The sequence below is a fragment of the Kryptolebias marmoratus genome, linkage group LG13 (genome assembly GCF_001649575.2).
Source record: "Kryptolebias marmoratus isolate JLee-2015 linkage group LG13, ASM164957v2, whole genome shotgun sequence".
Lineage (NCBI taxonomy): Eukaryota > Metazoa > Chordata > Actinopteri > Cyprinodontiformes > Rivulidae > Kryptolebias > Kryptolebias marmoratus.
This window is the reverse complement of record NC_051442.1, coordinates 23,076,099-23,095,409: the sequence shown is the minus strand read 5'-3', so window position 1 is coordinate 23,095,409 and position 19,311 is coordinate 23,076,099. Positions and strand designations below refer to the sequence as shown.

General features: G+C 39.6%; 2 protein-coding genes across 3 annotated transcripts in view; both read left to right on the top strand.

Annotated features, from left to right (window-relative positions):
• The first annotated feature begins 1,156 nt into the window (after positions 1–1,156).
• On the top strand, positions 1,157–12,337 carry tiprl (TIP41, TOR signaling pathway regulator-like (S. cerevisiae)). Of its 2 annotated transcripts, XM_017435109.2 has the most exons (9): positions 1,157–1,248; positions 1,702–1,777; positions 3,245–3,371; positions 5,204–5,383; positions 5,993–6,092; positions 6,209–6,340; positions 7,963–8,058; positions 10,200–10,262; positions 11,784–12,216. In XM_017435109.2, exons 3-9 carry the CDS (start codon positions 3,268–3,270, stop codon positions 11,913–11,915), a joined length of 807 nt encoding a protein of 268 aa, XP_017290598.1. In that variant the 5' UTR covers positions 1,157–1,248; positions 1,702–1,777; positions 3,245–3,267; the 3' UTR covers positions 11,916–12,216. The 2 variants fall into 2 exon arrangements, with proteins under 2 accessions (XP_017290598.1, XP_037835149.1); XM_037979221.1 differs by lacking the exon at positions 7,963–8,058 and having other exon boundaries at positions 11,784–12,337.
• A 515-nt stretch (positions 12,338–12,852) lies between these two features.
• The window catches only part of ska2 (spindle and kinetochore associated complex subunit 2), an 18,354-nt gene continuing 11,895 nt past the window's right edge, over positions 12,853–19,311 (top strand). The window contains exons 1-2 of the mRNA XM_017435108.3: positions 12,853–13,247; positions 15,099–15,191. Of these exons, the coding sequence (XP_017290597.1) occupies positions 13,215–13,247; positions 15,099–15,191 (126 nt within the window). The 5' untranslated portion in view covers positions 12,853–13,214. The remainder of the gene's footprint in view (positions 13,248–15,098; positions 15,192–19,311) is intronic.

The window sequence follows — 19,311 nt, the reverse complement described above, 5'->3', positions numbered from 1 at the left end:
CAACTGTTGTGGTTGTTTCAGCAGTGTAGCATCAGATGGTGGTTGGAGATGCCTTTGGACTTGCGGACTGGAAGGATGCCCCCTTCTAAAACTTTTAATTTGAGTTGAGTCAGCATTCACAATGTTGTTTTCCTGTTTATGGTTTCTTCTGTAAGTGTTTTGCAATCAATCTACTTCTGCAAACGTTGCACTCTTTTAACCAGTCATATATCGAAACAACTGAGAATAGTATGCTCTGACTTTTATTTTATTATCATTTATAAAAATAAAATCACAGTAGAACTACATTGAGGATTTCTTCAATTCTGTCACGTTGTTCTCTTTTAAATCTTCAGCATACTCACTGTTTTTATCTTCCTATACTCCTGTCTTGCTTTATTTTAACTTTTAGCTGTAGCTTTGCTACATTTAGCTACTGTTTTGATCATTGTAGTTTTTAGCCACAATTTTACTAATTTTAGCTCTTAGCAACTGCTTAGCTCATTTTACACATTTTAGCTTTGGTTGTCATGGTTTTAGTAAGTTGTCTGACCCACATGCAGGAAACACTCTCAGGAGACTCATGAAAAAGTTAGGTTTATTTACAAAAAAACAACAACAAAAAAACAACAACAAAGAAATGTGTTATGGCTATGATAACAAAGTATGATGCAGGAGGGATTGGCTCAGGATTTGGGCAGCAGCAGGAGTTGCAAAAATTGACAGGACAAAACAATTATAAATTGACTTAGGATTGGACACACATGATTAAATTATACACTCGTAAATAAAGTGGGTAATGTTTACACCGCAATCAGCCAGAAACAATACAACGTGACTGAAATGACATCAAAAAAAGAAACAAAGAAAGGACATGGTAAAGCAGATAAAAAAGGAAAAACTTGAAATTAATTTGAAGAATCTGCGAGAGTCATTACAGACCATACTGAGTTTATTAATTAAATATTTAAAAAAGACTAATATAAGGAATAGAATCTAATTTCCGTTTTATGTCTATTTCCTAGTCATGTATTAAAATACTATTAGTAATAGACTATTACTAATAGTACTAGTACTACTGGTAATAGTTATAGTATTCTATATAATACAGTCCAAGGCACTGAGACACACTCCGATCCAGTAGGTGGCGGTAATGAAATTTTAAAATGGCTGCCAACCGCCAACAAACCCACCGACGAAGAAGAAGCAGCAGCAGAGGATCAAACAAGCACAACGGAACCGTTTTTACTGTTGCCGCTAACCTGACAGGTAACAAAGAGCAGCTACAGTGTTTTTTCTTGTTAGTTTGGTCTTCCTGGTTGTTCAGCCACAGCCGTGTGTAGGCTCGTGTTTTTACCGACTAATAAAAGATGGTTTTAGATGTTGACTGGGTTCAGTGAGCTCCGGCCTCTGGAGCCCACAGCCCATCATGTTGTCAGCTTCAACACAACAGACAGACTCCGGGTCCGGATTACCTGTTGCACCGGTTCTCGTGTTAGGTGGTGTTATTAATAAGAACCAGTCATAAAGAAGGGGGTGGGGGGATTTCAAAAGGTTAAGCAGGTGTGTTGGCTGAGCCTGACTGTAACATCACATCACAGGGGCATTGGAACACTTGGTTCGGATATAAATCTGCAGTAAAAAGCCGGATGATTTAATTCAGGATCTAATCTAATCATGTTGTTCACATCAATTCAGTCCTGCTTTATTTATGTGTTTTAGACCTGCCACGAACACCTGTCCTGGGTGACTGGACTGCAAGTGGTCAATTGTGACTGAGAGTGTTCACACCTGGCAGGTAAATGTGTACCCCAAATCGTTTTAGCAACCGGCTGTCATTTCCCCGCCCTAAGTGCAGATACACACACAGAGCTGTCACTAGGCCTGTCGCGATAACAAATTTTGCTGGGCGTTTTAAACTAATGTAATGATAATAACATAATAGTGTAAGTACATCCACTCAAACACAAAATAAACAAAACAACCGAAAACAAAAATAAAATGGACTCTCAGCCTCTGTTAACAAAAAATGCACTTTAATAAAAACTAAAAAAAAAAAAAACGGAAATAAAACCTACATTCAACCAAAACAGGACTGATTATTAAGTCTGTAAACAAAACTGCCCTTCAAAAAGTAATAATCATTAGTTTTATATAGAGAAGACAGACGAAACTGCCAGTTTTATAAACAGGGCTCTCAAGTTTTGATCTGAGCTTGGAATGAGATTTTAAGCCACTAGAAGTCGTTAGATGGCATCATCACCTAATTTGCATATTTGGTGATGTTGGTCAGACTGTAGGAGTAAAGAATATCAACGTTGGCAAGACAAAAAATGGCTAACTTTATTGCTTTGCCTGAACCCACACTACATAAATTATTTTGTTAGAATATCAAATTTAACCAAAAGACAGTTTTGTGTCGGGGAATTGCCAGCTCTACATTCAACCCTCCTCTTTTATCTGGGGTTGGAACCACAAGAATTTATATTAGCACAACAGAGTCAGTGAAAAGCAATATATTAAAATTATATTTACATTCTGCTTTGTAATCTAGGATGGGATCAGCAGCAGCTTTGCACACGAATGATTCATTTGCAAAGTGGACACGCAGGGGTGCAACTCCTTCATTCCTTACTTGTGTTTCTCCTTCAAATCATATAGTCAAGCAATTATTATTGATTAGCTTTGAATAAATTACACATCTTGCTACTGCACTTTTTTAAATATAAACAATATTTTAAAATAAATCTTTTGGTATTAAGTAGCTGTTCCTACACTTCTAACTCATATTGGACCAACCTGTCTCCATCCTGGCTGTCCTGATTCTTTCTCTTCATCCTCACAGCTGAATGACAGGAACATTGTGTTCAGGAGGTTTATAAAACACAGCACTCAAATCACATATAAAAACATGAAATTTTAAATGATATCCTTGTTGGATATCAGTTATTTATTTATCACTAATGCACTTACAGCATTTATCTTGTGTTACCATGGTTATTGATCTCTTAGTTGTTGCAGAAAATCATGGATTTGTTTTGATGAATTGTCTGTTCATCACATTTTAAGTCAACAACATAGCCGGTCTAAGGAGAGCTGAATGCAGCTGGACCGTGAAACGTCAGATGGGGGCAAACCAAAGTTTGAGCCCAGTTATCAAACTGGATCCTTTCAGACGGTGTCACAGTGGGTGTTATCAGGCAGGAGAACAGGCTGATCGTTGTGTTAGGATGTGTTTGTAAAAACAACCCATAATGTCATGTAGGTGGTGTTGGTGCCCCATCCAAGATGATGTCACACGGTTTCAAGAGCAGTAAGAAGAACTTTACGTTTGGACCATGGACCGTGATCTCGTCCAAAAACCACATCATGAAGTCCAAAGACATCGAACGGTGAGACATTTGTCTTTGACTTCACTCCGCTTCTGTAGGACTCCTTCAGGAACCAGTTTGTTTGCAGGAATTTTTAACTTTACATTTGTAGCATGTGGTTTCTTTCACAGAGAAACTGGGGAATTATGCATCAGTGACACAACAGGATGTAAAGGCATTACTGCCCATCACTCAAAAGCAAACTTTCAGGAAATAATCATTGGATGCACATCTACAACTGATTAACTTTTGCAGTCAGTCTGATTCAAGACGGCTGCCAGTGTCACATGATATTAGGCATAATGTTGTTTTTGAGGTTTGACCTAAAATCTTTTCTCTTTTGTTTTTTTTTTTTCATTTTCTCAACATAAAATGATCTTAGTTTAAAACTTTGTTATTAAAGGCAGTGGGTGATGTGCATTCCTTCATGGATTGATAGGTCTTTAATATTTAAACTTATTTAAATATTGAAGTTATTTAAACTCATCTTCAAAGCATCCTATCTGTATTAAGTTAAAGTACAACTGATTGTCACACACCTGAGTGTGTGAAATTTGTTCTCTAAAAGGGAGCAGTGAGCAGTGCTCAGGAATCATTTGGTGGTCTAACCCCCCCAATTCCAACCCTTAATGCTGAGTGTCAAGCAGGGTGGCAATGGGTCCCATTTTTACAGTCTTTGGTATGACACAGCCGGGGATTGAACACACAACCTCCCAGTTTCAGGGCAGATACTCTACCACTAGGCCACTGAGCATGTCTGTTTCACTTCACTGAATAGTACCTGGTGAAAACAGGACCATATGTCATCAAATGTTGGAATTTATTTACTTAATTTTAACCATAACGTAGAGATAATTCATGGATATATTTTTATTTAAGCATTTTTTCTGTTAAATGTAAAATATGTGGATGTCAATCCTAAGTAAAATAATCCAATTTGACCAGAACTCTTTTATTTACATGTTAATTTAGTTTCTATAAATTATAGCATGTTAGAGCTGTGTTAACACCTGCACAAGAGCGCTGAAGCTACAATTAGCAAAACAGCTAAAAGCTAAGTTGGGTAAGCAGTAGCTAATAGCTAAAATTGGCAAAGCAGTAATTAAAAGCTATAATTAACAAAACATTAGCTTAAAGCTAAAAAAATTGGTCAAGTACACTGAAGAATATTTTAAAAAATCACAAAGCTTTTCAAGTTCTTCCTTAATTTCAATGACAAAAAAAATAAAAAAAATTCAATCATTTCAAAAAGCATAAAAGTTATGAAAGTGTTAAAGTCATAATATCCTAAATAAGATGAACATTTTAAAATATGAATGGCTGAAATAGCTGAAAGTATCCAGAAGCAGTTAGAATCCAAAAAGTCATACAGGAGAAACTATAAAAAGGAAAACAATAGTGTGAACGCTGACTCATCATTCACACAAATATTGAAAAACTGGTTCAGATCTCCCGGTCTTCATTCCTAAAGTTTACTCCAGCATATTAAGTCACAAAATGTGGAGTGGCTGCTGGGGTGTGGATGAAGCAGGCTGAGTTGGGAGTGATGTGGGTAGCCCAAACAAAATAATGTGCACAGCCTAGAATATTATTTTATCAGCTGTGCACACAAAATAAGTGGTGATTTACAAAAACTGGTTGCTCAAAATGCAGCCACACAGCTTGCTTGGTGGCAAACGCACAGAATTCAATGAGACTGCAACAGAAAATTTATGTATTTTCTCCAATTTGGAGTCTCCAACAGTCACAGCCCAGTGAGACACCACCTTAAGCCAGGCTTCAGATAGAAAGCCCAGCTTTGTTGAACTTACTTCGTAGTACCCCTCTCAGATGTTTACTGCTTGCCTTCCCAGGTTAGGGGAGGAGTTGAACATGCCCTCCCTCCCAGAGATGTTGTTTGGGGACAACATTCTGAGAATCCAACACATCGATGGCTTTGGCATTGAGTTTAACGCCATCGACGCCCTGAAAAGAGTCAACAACATGGAGGACTCTGTAAAGGTGGCTTGTGCTCAAGAATGGCTGGAGAGCAGGTAAGACGAGCTAAAGCTGAATGTTCCTCAACAGACTACCTCAGCACTCTGAGGAAACAGATTTCTGTCTGGTTTAGAGTTACCGAGACGCTGATTACATTTTCCATTCAAGCACATCTTCAGGTGACTGAAGGAGAATTTCAAGAGACAATATCCAAGCTTATGCTCCTTTTGCACGGTTTTGTTTGTCACCTGTGTTGGCGTGCCTTAAAATTCTATTTATGTGGGTCAAATTGTGAAGAAATTAAGTAAATGTTGTAAAAAGTAAAGCATTATGATGTATATGACATACTGATAACTTTCACAGGGAGCTCTCATTACATATATTGTGAATGTATTGGGCTGAACGGCAGGAACGTTACAGCGTGTTACGGTGTAAGCAAGGTGTATTCTGCACTGCTGAGACGTAGCGGTCTTAGTGGTTCTGTTTTGACATTTGTCATAGCTGCAGCATATCTGTGGCATTCACCAACATCCTGTTGTTTCAGATCTTTTTTACATGTAAACGATCTCCTGGAAACATTAAAAATTGTCCTATGCTGACTGTAAAAATGTTACACATGTGCAAGGCAACACTGTACAAAGAAAGTAGTCCGTCTGTAATTTCAGAGCTGACTCTGAAGTCTCGAATGAGGTGGTGAGACCTTTTGACTGGACATACTCCACAGACTACAGAGGAACTCTGATTGGAGACAGTCTGCAGATGAAGGTTGGTCTTTTCAGTTTTCAGGTTCTTTTTAAAGATGATTGAACACAGTTTTATGGTGCAGAGTCTCAGGACATTTACAGGACGATTATGTTTACCATCTCTGTGTTTGTATGAAGGTGACAAAGACAACAGAGCGTATCAACATGGAGAAACTGAAAGCGCGGGAACACATCATGTTCTTCGAAGACGTGCTGCTGTTTGAGGATGAGCTACATGATCACGGAGTCTCCATGATTAGTGTCAAAATTGTGAGTGCCTTCTTCCTGCGAGGGTTGCATAAGAAGAATGGCCTGAATTTATATTTAGCTGAAAACAAAGCAGTTGTAACAAATGAGCACAATCAGCAGAGTCATGCTTTGTTGCCAACAATTACGAGTCGTTTGTTTAGATTCAAACATTGACAAGTTCACTTCAGATGATCTCGGTGCGTAACGAATATTGAGTCGGTAAAATAATTTCTGGATGTAAATGGAGTGAGAGGAGAACAAAGGAATCAGACACCAGGTCGAAAGAGAAAAGATGAAGTTCTTCTGAAAAGAAACAACGACTGAAAGCTGTGAGGAGGAGAGTCATTCTGGGGGAAGAAATTGAGCAGTAAAGCAAAAGTTGGGGCTAAGATTATATGCACACGAGCTGTGCTGAGATATTCTGATTTACATAATTTATCACCGAATTCAGTTGTCAACAAAGGCAAGGAATATTTCCTGTTCTCTAAAGCAATTTTTACTAAAATTGTGATAAGTTTGAGTTACATTAACCTCCAAACAATCATTTAATGATGTAGACAGTCTTAATAGGAAAATTAAAATAAAAAACAGCAATGAAAAATTGCACATTTTGCAGCTATTATAGCTTTAAGGTGCATTTTGAAGTCCTGGTAAATAATTACTTAAGTCCACATCTAGTTAGGAACTACATTTTGTGTCATTTTTTTTTTTTTAACATTTGACAACATGAGAGAAACTAAACCTCTTACAAGCTGCTCAGCAGGGCAGAGGCTGCAGCACTCACACAAAAGCTGCTGGCATAAACAGCCACTTGCCATCAAAATAAAAGCACTCAAAAGCTGGGTTCAAAATTAAAGCAGATGTTTCGGCTCTGCATAAAGAATGACTTATAGCCTGATTTTTTTCATTTGTTTTTTTATTACCCTCCCCCGGGTCAGATAGAGACAGTTATTGGCCTGTAAGTTTCCTGGGTGTGCCTTTGTGATGCTCCTTTCAAACCCAACCCAACACCCTCACAAAGTTTGTTTCATTCCAATTTTATTCAGAAACAGTATAAATAGACCACCAATAAAAACAAAACACAAAAATTGGACTAGTAGTTTTCACAAAGTCACCAATCAGTCTCCTAACTGCAGAATCTTCCAGAACAATCTCTCTGCTATAATCCTTTGTCCCTCTCCCAACTTATTAGAGACAAGATAACATTAAATAAGTTAATCAAAATAAAATTATAAGTAAATACATAAATAAGTACACAAATTAACTTGTGTAAATTGTGAGGTATATTGTCTAAAAGTAAAAAATGCTTGTTATTTAGCATTACATTTCTGGCTGAGGCCACTCTGGCACCAGAACATTTTCCCCAGTCTTGCTGTCAGGCAGCGGGAGTTTCTCCTTCCACTTCAGCAGCTATTTTTAACCTTCACATATCCAAAATATGAACAGAGTGAGTCCAGGTCCCTTTGACTGGCACTATATAGAGTTTAAATGCACGCTACTGGTGGATTCTGGAAATGTTAACGCTGTGATCCTGAGTTTAAAACTGAATGTCTGAAGTAAACTGTACAGTTATATAATGCTGCATTTGGACAGTGACTAAAAACCTTGTGAATTTTATTTCTTGTTTTGTTTTGATGCCGCAGCGGGTGATGCCCACCAGTTTCTTCTTGTTGCTTCGTTTCTTCCTACGTGTGGATAGAGTGCTGATCAGAATAAACGACACTCGACTGTATTATGAGGCAAGTTGATGTTTATCAGTGTTACTAAACTAATTCGTATGTAGGGAAAGTAGGGTGTAACTGCTGTTGATCTGTACTAGAAATTTGATTGTACACAGCACTTCTGAAAAATAAAACAACTGGACTTGTACTCTGGAGCTGAAGATGTTTTGTTTACCATCCTGGAAGCTTTTTCAAATCAAAATTTGCAGATTGTGGAGTTCCAAGCTTTAAACTGCATAAGATAAATTCACATGCAGTTTAATCTCACTCCCTTCCCTCCTGAGGGTAGTTGGGGTCTTTGTTGTCCTGGTTCACAAAGAGATGTTTTTGCTACATGCATGATTGTGTGAATTAGTGAAAATGATTGGTATCAGGCTTACTGCTCCATTGTGAAATCTAGAAAGCTGAAATCTGAGGCGCTCCTTACGCAGCACTGTTTTAGGTAAAACTGGAACATTTCTGTTTGTGACAACAGCCATTGGATTCTCTGACACTAAAACTTTTTGAACCCAGGTCTCAAGGTGAAAGCTTTTGGATACGTTGGCATTGGTGTGAAATCACACATGTGCACTACAAATGGTTGCAATCAGCGGCATCTCTGTATTAAAACAGATAAAATGTTTTACCAGCCACTATTTTTCTTTTTTGGAAATCCACACTCTCCAGTTCTGAATTAAAATCAAAATGTCTTTAGCTACAGAATAGAAGTTCAGATGTTTTGCTTTTAAATTCTTAGGATTTACAATGTCCTGGATAACTAATAATCTAAATCAACATGCATTATTCTGAGATTTGCCTGATCCAGACCTCACTTTGATTAGGATGCTGCCATGTTCAGACAAATAATAGGGACATGCTCAGAGTAAAGGAAAATGGAATTGAATTTTTGTGGCTCTAGAAAGACTTGCTTCTCATTGCACTGCAAAGGGACATGTCAACAAATGACATCAGGGTGGAGTCCACATGAACTATGATGTTTGCAAACAATATTGTAATCTGTAGTGAGAGTAGGGAGCAGGTGGAAAATAGTCTGGAGAGGTGGAGGTGTACACTGGAGCAGTAGTTTCCAAATCTGAAGTCAGGACCCCATTTTGGGATCGTGAAACACCAAATGAGGGTCCTCAAATAATCTCCAGTAATTGTATTAAAAGTATAAATAATTGCTGATGGCAAATGTTCATCATAGCTGTTACAAATAATTAATGCAATCAAAAATAAAAAAAATGTATGAATTAAAACTGTGTTGTTATAAAGCTAATGTTTCATAGGGTTATTAGCAAAGTTTGTACACTTAAACTGGTAATGTTTATGGTTACAAGGTTCTGCCAGTATTATTTTGTGTGTTGTCTCTTCAAAGGTTTGGAAGAATGGAAGTCAGTAGAAGGAAAACAAAATCCTGTCTGATGTGTGTGACTGAGAGGGAGACAGGTGGAGCAGTGAAGCTGCAATGAGTGGAGGTGTTGAAGGCTCATGAGTTCAAGAACCTGGAGTCAAAGATCCAAAACAACAGGCAGAACACAAGAGAGGTGAAGAAGGGAGAGCAGGCAGGGTTTTTATTGGGAGGGACCAAAGTGGACAGAATTAGAAATGAGTCTATCAGAGGGACAGCTTGGGTTTGGAGACAAAGTTAGAGAGATGAGTCTGAGATAGATGAAACATACGCCAAGGAGGGATTGTAGATATATTGGACTAAGGTTGTTGAATATGGAGCTGCCAGGGAGGAGGAATAGAGGAAGACCACAGAGGAGGTTCAATGATGGAGTGAAAGAGGACAGGATGAGATAGAGGCTGAAAGTTTACTGTGGAGACTGTGTGGAGGTCAGGAATGTCCAACCTTCTGAGTTAAAATTAACTTCAGGTGTTATTCCAGCTGATTTTTCTGACTTGGACCTGGGAAACTCCAACTTCTGGGTACAAATGGAGTGCCCCATGACCAATGATGCTGTTGTCACTTTGCAGATTTCACAACCCCTGTGTGTAAGGCACTGAAGTGTCTCCATGTGTGAATAAAGGGAATAGAGTCCACTTCATCAGGACGTCTGTGCACAGAGACTGCCTGTGTGTGAATAAGGGCCTTTAGTGAAAGATCCGAGGTCTGAATGTTGCTGTGCACATCAACAATGTGATAATCAAAGTAAAAACTGTACTTCTGATTGCAGAATGGAAGAGAGTATATGCTGCGAGAGTTCACCACAAGAGAGAGCAGAATATCAGAGCTGAAGGTTGGTATTAAGCATATCATGTGCAGTCTGCGAGGAGTGGGTCAAAACCCTGACCATGACAGCTAATATCTATAAAAACTGACATGTTGGCGTTAATGAACAGCTCATGAATGATCACATGAAAACAGGATCTAAATTTTCCATCAGTTTACATAAACTATAAAGTACAAAAGAAGGAAAGCAAATACAAAAAAAAAACAAAAAACAAAACAAAATAGGTGTAAAATGCTTACAAAATTTAAAAAAGATCTATAGACCCACTTCGCTGCTTCTGGTTTTTCACACATTTGGAGGAGCCTTTCCTGTTCAGTGCTCTCAACACTGATAGATGTACAATTCTGTAAAGAGAAATAAATCAAACCTTTGGTGGACAGACTGCAACAATCAGCCGCTATTAAAATCCTACACCTGTCAGTCGTCACTTCCTGGGAGGATTACTGATGAAAATGAGCTGAGATCATCTACGGAGACATTTTAATTCCACTGCTGTCTCGTCATGTAGAAGCCTCAGCAATTAAACTAAACACAGGGACAGGGCAAAACATGATTGCTCACCTTCGCCTTTCAGCTGTGGGTGATCAAAATGGCATCCAAGCTAACACCAGAAGAACACCTCAAAACTGCAAGACAGAAGTGGCATGGTTTATGTGAAGAATAATGAATAGAACCAGGAGGCAGCAGGACTTTATTATGTTTGAAGATGTTTCTTCATCTGAACAGCTTTCATGATTCCAACTGATACACCTGACTCTTATCAGGTACGGACCATCGACGGTCAAACAACAAACAAACAAACAAGCAACAGTTTGACCTCCAACAGGAAGTTAAAGCTGGAACGGGTCCAGCTTGCCTGCCAACTGGTTCCAGAACAAGTTTTAAGTCCTGTCCCCTCCATGTAAATAAACCAACTCTCCCCAACAAAAAACCCTCTCTGCTGTTTACTGCAGAGATCATAACTGACCCCAAACACTTGTTTTTTAAAAGGCAAATTATCATGGCTGCCACAGCTAGTTGACATGCTCAAACTCAGCCAGTTTTATGGATATGAAGCTTAAACTTGGTGAGAGCCCTCTTCAACACATACACTGAGCGCTAACTGATTGCATAAGATCTGTTTTTAAAACTTTGACTTTAACTGTTGGAGTCAACTCTGTCTGTTAGTAAAATATCCAGTGAACCACTAGACAAACTTTATACATCTACACCTGATGGCTGCAACATCTTATCAACCTTAGCCAACACGGAAATAGCTCCAACTCTGCCGCTTTTACAGATATTGATGTAAAGTTTGATGTGGTAGTAGCTGAGAGTCTTCCTCAACACATACTTTGAGCACTAACCTGTCTAACAAAGTCTCAGTTTGACATGATCATGCAAAATGCCATTTACAAGGTGTGACCAAAGTGACTCTGTCTTAAACTCTTGACACGAATGGCGGCGGGTGATATGCATTCCTTTAAGGGCCTTTAGTTCCTGTATTTGTTTGTGGTTTTTAATCATGGCCGTCTGTGTGTCGTGCAGAACCTCCCTGTAGCGCTCTACACGGACCCGAATGAGATCGCCCAGTATCTGAGTCTGAAGCTGATGGAGTGCGAGAAGCTGGAGCTCCCTGCGCCGCAGCCTCAGACCGACGTCCCAGAAATGATTCACTGACCTGAACCCCCACGCAGGGACTGCTAGTTCTCCCTTTGCTCTTCTGTCCAGGAGGAGTTTTTACATGTGACCGCAGCTCTGTGACTTTAACATCTTCTGCTGGGGGAGGGGTTCACAGCTTGGGTTTTTTTCTAAATCAAAACCATTAAAAAGAAAAAAATCTGTCTGTATGTTTATACTTTGTTTTTTAAACTGTAGACTTTGGAGAATGATTTGTTTTTTTGTTGTTTTTTTTTTTTTGTTGTTGTTGTCTGTTTTGGTTTTTTTTGCAAACACAGAATAAACTAATGTATAATATTTATGTACGATCTGCTGTATTTTTTAATATGACCTGTGGAAAATGAAGAATGTGTTCATTTCAAAACCATCTGCTAAATAAACAAATAATACCCTATGACAGAATAAATTTGGTGTAAAAAGTTTGCTAGGTGTGTTGGAGTCCTTATTTTTTGTGAGAAACACTGCTTTCCAACTCAAGATGGCTGCCACAGCTCAGCAGAACTAGCCAAAACAAAACTGGCTCTAACACAGTCAGTTTTACAGATACTGAAATAATATTTGATGTGGTAATAATTGCAACACAAACTGAGCGTGACATCTCATGATATCACTAGAAACTGTGTTTAATATTAATTTTAAGGTTTGACCAAAATGGATGCAACTCATTTTTCAACATGAGATAATTTAGCAAAACTGAGATAAAAGGCGGAGAGTGAAATGCAAATGCTCAGATTTTTTTTATTATAAATATGTAATGTATGAAATATCCTCATTGTTTTAAGACAGACGTTTACGTTATATCCTTGTGTAAAAGACTTAGAGCTTGCAATTTATTAAATTCACCTGATTTACTGATTTTATTGATTACATTTGGGCCTTGGCGTGTTCACAGCTGTGTTTTGTTCACTTCAGTCACGTGGTTTAGCCACCGGATCTGAGCGGGGCGGCTAGAACTCAAACTTCACCCACCCTGCCAGCGGCTCTTGTAAGCCTGCTTCAAATGATGTGTATCCACTCTAACCTCCACAGAGGCTAAAACAAAAGGTCTGAGTTAACAAAGAAACATCAGAACCACCGTGCTAGTACGAGTAATTTATTAGTTTTAGGCTTTATGAAGCTAGGCTAAAGGAAGGAAGCCCTGCTTTGTTTAACTTGCTTTCCTAGTGGGAAATCCGATGTCTCAGCTGTCATTGAACGTCGCAGCAGACAGTTCGGCCCCACTCAGCTGGCCAATCAGCGTTCTCCATTCTTAACAGTTGACCAATCAAAGAAGCGGAATTACGCTCCGAGCTATTCAAGATGGAGACAACGGTTGAAAGGCTAGAGGCGATGGTGAGTGAAAAGTGAAACAGGTTTTAAACCAAGTTTTTAGGATATATTTGATAAAGTTCACCTTTTCCTCGATGGCCGGAGGCACAGAGACTCAGGAAAGGGACACGACTTATATTCTGTTTATCTTAATAATCAGAAACTTGTCGGTTTACCTCGCTCCTGTCTATGTGTCTGTCCATTAACAACAGCCTCATTCTGACCGAACTATAGTTTTATTTTTTATTTAAATCGATCTTTATGCCTGTGTGTTATGTGCTGTAAGGGTTGTCCTCTCCTAATCTCTGATGAAAGGATAGAGCTGAAACATAGAAAACTAATGTTTCTGTGTGATTCATAAAGACATCCTGGACCAGAATTTTGGATTTACATTTAAGTCATTTTAACTTTACATGATAGAGATAATAGACAGTTTAATGTTGTTTGTTTGTTGTTTTTACTCTGTGGACAGAAGAGAATAAAACAAAATAGAACAATCCTTGTTTTGTTTTGTTCACAGACCATTAACCAGTTGTACAAGATGCATCATAGGAAGGAAAACCTGTATAAATATAAGTTATTGTCTCATCAGTGACCTGATAACAATGAGTGCATTCTCTGAATAAAATCATACAGAGTATTTCTAATTTCCAGGTCCAGTTGGCGAGTTAAACCATTTAAAAATAAAGATGGGTGTTTGCACATTTTAAATCGGTGAGCTCCAAATGAGATAGTTCTGTGGAGATATTCTTGACTTTAAAACGTTGAGCAAAATGTACAAAAATGTATGAACCAGCCTACAAATAATTTGGCAAAAGGAGTGTCAGGACATTGTTTTTACCGTGGCAGCAGCCCCACCGTGACACCTCCTAGAACCGCCCCTGATCAGGAACCAGAATGCTCTGATACGCTCGTTCACATCAGACTCGCCAGCTTTCAGCTGTTGAAGTACAGAGCAGTGACTGGACAGGGTGGTGCAGAGGCAGGGGGTACTGTTTTTGTCTACATGATATTTAGCTGTTTGACACCCTCATTATGAGCAATATCATCAAGGAAAATGCACCAATGAACTGGACGAACAGACCCATGTTTGAAGAGTTAAAACAATAAAAACAGGAATCACTGTCAGTTCAGCAACTTTTAGCTTTTAGCTAGCATTTTGGTCATTTTTTATTTTGGCTAATATTCTGTTTGTTTTAGCTGCAACAACTCAGTTTCAGCTTCTTCAGCAAATGTCAGAAGTCACTCTGCTCTCAGCAGTCACTGTATTTTTGTAGAAACTGCAGTTTCTCTTGTTTATGTCTGACATGTTCTGTCACTTTGAAATAAAAAGTAGCTTAAACGACAAACTTTTTACTAGCTTCACTTAACCAAATTATTTTCTTGTGTTCAACATCTTTCCCTGCAGGAAACAAGACGTGACTCTTCAGCTCTGATTTGATAAAATTACTGTTTCACCTACAGTATACAGAGATTAGCACTAGCTTTTAAAAATAAGGAATAAAGTGTGCTCCTTATCATCTAAATAAGGAATGAGTCTTTTTAGTTTTAAGTCCGGGACGATTCCTTATTTTAAGGGACAGCTGGCAGCCCTACATGTCACGGTTTTGTGTTGCTGCTGCTCTACAACCCTGAACAGGGTCCAGCAGGTTCAGAAACCTATTTTTCAGTCTTTGACCTAATTCTGAGCAAACCCTTTTATTTATTCGCCCACCTTTTTTTGTTCTTTTCCTCTCAAAAAAGACCTTCTGTTGTTGGTGTAGAAATCTAAACGAATTAATCAGAGATAAATCCAGTCCTGTTGATTCCTCCTGGTTATCAGGAGGAAGCGGGTGAAGTGAGTTCCCGATGAAGAGTTGCTCTGTGTGTTTGCAGTTCCTGAAGTCCGAGGCTGATCTGGAATGCATGGAGAGGCGGCTGAAGCTGGACTTCATCAACAACGCTGCAGCTGACGGCAGTTCTGCTGAGGTACAAAGTGACTCGAGCAGCGATCTGTTGAATGCTAGGCTACTGGTTGGCTTTGGTGGCTCCTCGGCTGAAAACACGCTTCAGAACAAACAACTATTAAAGCACCGCAGAAAAGCCCTCTTTTACACATAAACAGCCTCCTTCATCAGCATGTGCCCGTACTTGTACTCAAAGGCCAGGTCCCAATACTCTCACTACACCCTACGCCCCTCTATGAAGTGTGTACTCAGTCAAAGTGCACAGAAGGGTTTGTGTGCGCAGGTTACAAGCATGCAGACATTGGAGAATTGGGACAGTAGGGGTTACATCATCTACGTGCGCCTCTGCGTCGTAACTGTGACATTCAACATGGCTAACTGGTCGCTGTTTTGGTATTTTAAGAAGATGTACAATTTTAAAAGTACAGTATAGGTATTTTTGCTTTCCAAAGTCATATTTGGCTGTTCAAATGTGTTTTTTATTTTTATGACTTGTTGAACACGGAGCAAAGTTTGATAGTATTCACACATATACAGCAGAGTGAAAGAAGAATAATTTCAATACTTTACATTTAAAAACTGCTTTTTTGTGACAGACGCAGCTTGCTCTGTCACAACTGCCATATTTCTGCCGTTTAATTCAAAACCCTTTTCATTGTTAATAAAAAAAAAATCTAAATGTCACATGCAGCAATGAATTGTTGGTAAATACTTTGCCGAAGTTCACCTGGATGCGGGCTAAGCCGAAGGGCGGATGTAGTACACAAGGGGGGGGGAGCACTCTGGAGAACTGGGAGACACTACGCACTTAAACCCTTCAGCATGAACGCGCATTTGAAGGACACAAGGGTGGAACAAGGGTGTAAGTTCGAGTATTGGGACCGGGCCAATGTGTTCCAGTATCACAGCTCCGATACCCCTTTATGACAGCATGAAGTTCACCCCTCAGCTGAGCAGTGTCAGCTGTGTGGCGAGATTTCAAAGTGAACCACGGCACCAAAATAAAGCAGACTGAAAAATCTGCTTAGCAAAGCTTTCAGGAAGAGGGAGGAAATCTGTCACTTTCAACATAAGTAATGTGATAAAACAGCTGAAAACCCAACACACAGAGGTCAAAAAGTCTACTAACAGCAGCAGAAACAGCTACAGTCTCTGAGCAGAAGAGGATCCTGGAAATATTTGGATCTGAGCCAGTGATGGCTGGTGGAGTTTTCTCCATGGGGGGCTATAACTGTGACATCATGTTCCTGGGGAAGGTCTTGATTCTGTTCAGCCTTGAGAAGCAATTCTCAGATTCAGCTGTGGTCATAGGAGTTGTGATGAGGATCTTCAGCAGAGCCACAGTCTCTGAGAAGGTGTCCTGAAGATTGTTCCCCATGAAGAGCTGGTAAAGAGCCACAACACCACTGCAGCTCTGGAACTCCTCATTTGTGTAGATGAGTGCCAGTTCAGTTTTCCGCTTGTTGTTGTTCAGCAGTGGGTAAGCCTCCATGATGAAGTTCAGTGCTGCTTCAGGGAACTGGCTGTGGTACTGCTGGAATCTGTCTGCCTGCAACAGTGAAGCACTGAGCACTCAGATGCTTTGTGAAGGCAAATCTGTTTTGCATGGCCCAAGATGGTGTTGCAAACCTAAAATATGAATGCACCAGTTTATTACAATATGGAGATGGCTATTAGTCAGCTTTCTAATTATTTAATATACAAAAACTATTTATTTTATGAGTATATGTGTTAATTTAATAGCAATGATGCAAATTCACATAGAAACTATAAAAAGTAGACTATTATATTATGTAGGGAGTCTTCTAAGGTGTGCACCCCACTTTTTCACAATACAGCCCTACTATGATTCAAAACATTGTAAAAGACCTACACCACACATTTAGCTTCTATCTCACCTCTGTGGCTACCCTCACTGTGTTCTCCACAGAGAGTAGGGAGGGATTCTCTGAACAGAACCAGAAGAGAAAAGTTCATCTTTAGTTGCCAGGTAAAATAACAAGAAATGTAAAGTCGTTCAAGCATAATAGAAATTAACAAAATAGCAGTTATATTAATCAGCACAACATACACATTAATTTACCTGATCTTTTGTATGTTGTCTGTGAACTGCTGCATGATTCCCTGAACAAAGACTGAGTTGATGGTCCTCTTCTGGAGCTGGCTGTAGAGAATGTCCACATGAGGCATGATGAGATGGAACAGTTTCAGGAAGAAGCTGAAACTATCATCCTCCAGCAGCCTCACAAACCCTCCAGCTTCTCTAACAGTGGTAGGATCAAACTCTCCTGAGTCCCTGATGGTTTCAAAACACTGGAGGTCTTCTTTGTGCTCAAAAACGGTGTTCACAGCTCGTCTGTGGAAGTTCTACCTCACTGTGCTTGCTCTCGGGAGTCTGTGGGCCACCACTCTATCGAGCATGCTGGTTCTCTCTGGAGATCTTGGAAAAAAAGCCTGAGAATCCAGCCAGGTCTGAGAAGAAACTACTCATTTTTGGGATATGGGAAGTCGCCTGCTGCATGATAAGGTTAAGTTGGTAAGCATAGCAGTGGACATGGTGTGCATTTACATACACATCTTGAGTCTTCTTCTGTACACTACCTGTGGCTCCTCTCATGACACTTGCACCATCGTATGCTTGGGAAATGAGCTTATTCTTCTGGTCATCAGGGAGAATGGAGCTCAACCTATCCAGAAGTGCTGTGGCGATGGAATCAGCTGTGGCACTTTGGAAAGGTATGAATTCAAAAAACCTCTCTTGGACATGATGGGCTTTGTCAATGTAGCGGATCACAAGCACCAGCTGACACTGAGTGGAAATGTCCATCGTTTCTTCAGCCTGGATGGAGACAAAGTCTGCACTCCTGATTTCTTCAATGATGCACTCTTTCAAAACTGACAGCATGCAGTCAAGGATTTCATTCTGCACAGTCTTAGATGTTACCTTAAACACAGTGGAAGTCTGCATGTGCTCATGTAAAACTGCATCTAGTGATGCCACAAAATCCACCAATCCTCTAAAAACACCTGGTTTTTCTGAGCTTTTACTTTCATCATGGTCATGCAGGGTAAGTTCAAATGCACCACAGAACTTGATACAGTCTATTTTTTTTATAGAATGTGCCTGTTTTTGTCAACCTTCTCATTGTGCTTACGGATCCCTACCCTGTAGCCTTCATCAAGCTTAGATGGAATGTTTATTTTCCCAAACATGGCTAGTCGCAGTGCATTTTCCATGTTGATCCCAGATTATTCATGCTTCTTTGCCTTTTCTGAAAAGTGCTTTAAATCAGTCATACCTGTCTTAATCCATGCTCGGTCAGATCCTGATGTTTGAAAAAGGAGGCATGGAAAGCAGAATAAAGCATTAGCCTCGCTACATGCAGTTAGCCAAGCCTTGTTGCTAAACCAGGTCCTAGAAAAAGACAGCGTGTACTTTCTCCCTCTGTCTTTGGACTGCTGATTAATTGTAATGTTTGGCTGATCAGGTCCGAGCTCTTTCACCTCTAGCTTCTCCTGATATGTTCTTCTCTTAAAAGGTATTGTTTGAAGTGACTTCACTGAATTATTTAATTTCTTTTGCTCCATTTTGCATCTCTGTCCAATTGTCTCCAACTCCCGCGGCTCGACCTGTCAGTCAGGCAAACTTTATGACAGACGGATGTGACATCAGACCCATGGTGAGAGTCCCACCCTCCGGCGGCGGGAGGGTGGTAAAATGCGAATCCAGCTGCATTCAGCTCTGGGCGCAGGAGAGGTGCGCCCCAGAACGGTCCTATCTCTTGTATTGAAGAGGAGCTACTGCGCATGTACAACTTTTAAAGAGAGTCTATGGGCAAAGATTTTTGCGCTCCAGAGCGGAAATCTGTCACCAATCGGACAACAACAATGAACGAAACAACTTTACTTATCAGTAACTATAAAATATTTATAAAATATTTATCTTACACAACTAAAAAATATGCATATATATATATATATATATATATATATATATAATAAAATTCCCTTCTCACCCTCCGCGGGTGGTCTTTGTTTCATCCTCTGAGCTCGGGTCCTCTACCAGAGGCCTGGGAGCTTGAGGGTTCTGCGCAGTATCTTGGCTGTGCCTAGAACTGCACATTTCTGGACTGAGATGTCTG